Source organism: Sinocyclocheilus anshuiensis, unplaced genomic scaffold (assembly GCF_001515605.1).
Source record: "Sinocyclocheilus anshuiensis isolate Anshui unplaced genomic scaffold, SAMN03320099.WGS_v1.1 scaffold694, whole genome shotgun sequence".
Taxonomy (NCBI): Eukaryota; Metazoa; Chordata; class Actinopteri; order Cypriniformes; family Cyprinidae; genus Sinocyclocheilus; species Sinocyclocheilus anshuiensis.
This window is the reverse complement of record NW_015542477.1, coordinates 144412-145770: the sequence shown is the minus strand read 5'-3', so window position 1 is coordinate 145770 and position 1359 is coordinate 144412. Positions and strand designations below refer to the sequence as shown.

At 41.8% G+C, this 1359-nt stretch overlaps 1 protein-coding gene across 3 annotated transcripts in view; it reads left to right on the top strand.

The window, feature by feature from the left end:
- The window catches only part of LOC107693906 (protocadherin Fat 3-like), a 56740-nt gene that overhangs the window by 43370 nt on the left and 12011 nt on the right, over positions 1–1359 (top strand). For all 3 annotated transcript variants that reach the window (XM_016493440.1, XM_016493441.1, XM_016493439.1), the window contains exons 25-26: positions 138–612; positions 735–888. In XM_016493440.1, the coding sequence (XP_016348926.1) occupies positions 138–612; positions 735–888 (629 nt within the window). The remainder of the gene's footprint in view (positions 1–137; positions 613–734; positions 889–1359) is intronic.

Sequence of the window (1359 nt, the reverse complement as noted above, 5' to 3'; positions counted from 1 at the left end):
TATATATATATATATATATATATATACTGTATATATATATCTTTTTTTATATTATTGTATTATTGAACCTGCCATTGTGAGCTGTCTGTGCAATTGTGTTTGCTCTAGTGAGTGGTTGTATATTTGTGTTTGTTCAGATAGAGGAAGGGCGTCTGTGGTTCCAGATGGACTGTGACAACAGACTGGACATCCTGGGCATCTCAGGGCGTCCAATCAATGATGGGTCCTGGCACGCCGTGACCCTAGAGCTCACTAGTAACTACACTCTCCTTTCGCTGGACGACAGCTATGTGGAGCGCCGGCGTTCTGCGCGGGCCCCTGTCCGCATCTGGCCCCTGGCCGCAGACGGATCGCTGTTCTTTGGGGCTCAGGTGTTGCACGGACCAGTGGGCAGAGGCAGCCAGAGGCCCCCACGGGCGCAAGAAGGCTTGCAGGGGTGCCTCGGGTCCATCATGCTCAATGGGAATGAACTCCCTCTTCAGAATAAGAGGAGCCGGTATGCAGAGGTAGCTGGGCTGAGTGACGTGAAGCTGGGATGTGTTTTATACCCTGATCCGTGCCTCGGAGGACCGTGCCAGAATGGAGCTTCTTGTACAAAGCTGCCTTCTGGTGGTGAGAAATAGAAAGCGCATATAACATCAATACTTCAATAACGTCAGATGTTCCGATTTTAGTCCTTAGCTCTGTATTAGCTCTGTCTTAGAAGTCTTGTTTTTCTTTGAATTTGTCCCCAGACTTCTCATGCAGCTGCCTGCCACAGTTCACGGGGTCCCGCTGTGAGATGGAGGTGACGTCCTGTGTGCCCTCACCTTGTCAGAATGGGGGTGATTGTAAGGCTGTGGGAAACACCTTCCTCTGCGGTTGCCTCAAAGGCTTTACGGGACTCATGTGAGACATTTTTATTTCATTATATTCTATTTGTATGATTTACCATTAATCTTGCATACATTTCAGACCTTTATAACTTTTAAGATGTCACACCACAGACAGTTTGGTAGTAACTGAGACAAATGATAACACATAAGACATCAAGTAAAAGTGTCAGTTTCTCTAGAAGGACTACACAGTAGGTAAAAAACAGTAGGTACTATTATTTTAATAATTTTCATGTGAAAAAATATAAATGTATGTAATATATTGTATGTAATATACTCTTAAAATATGATTAATGCCAACCAATTATTTTGAAAATAACTTATTTAGCTCCTAGACATTCAGATTTGGTAATTTATACATATTTCCATATGTTTTAAATATATATCAATACATATACATATTATTTTATTGGTGTTACCCAATAGATTGTCTCATTCAAAAAATGGGCAATTCTAACCATTCTTCAGTACATTTCTAAATGAA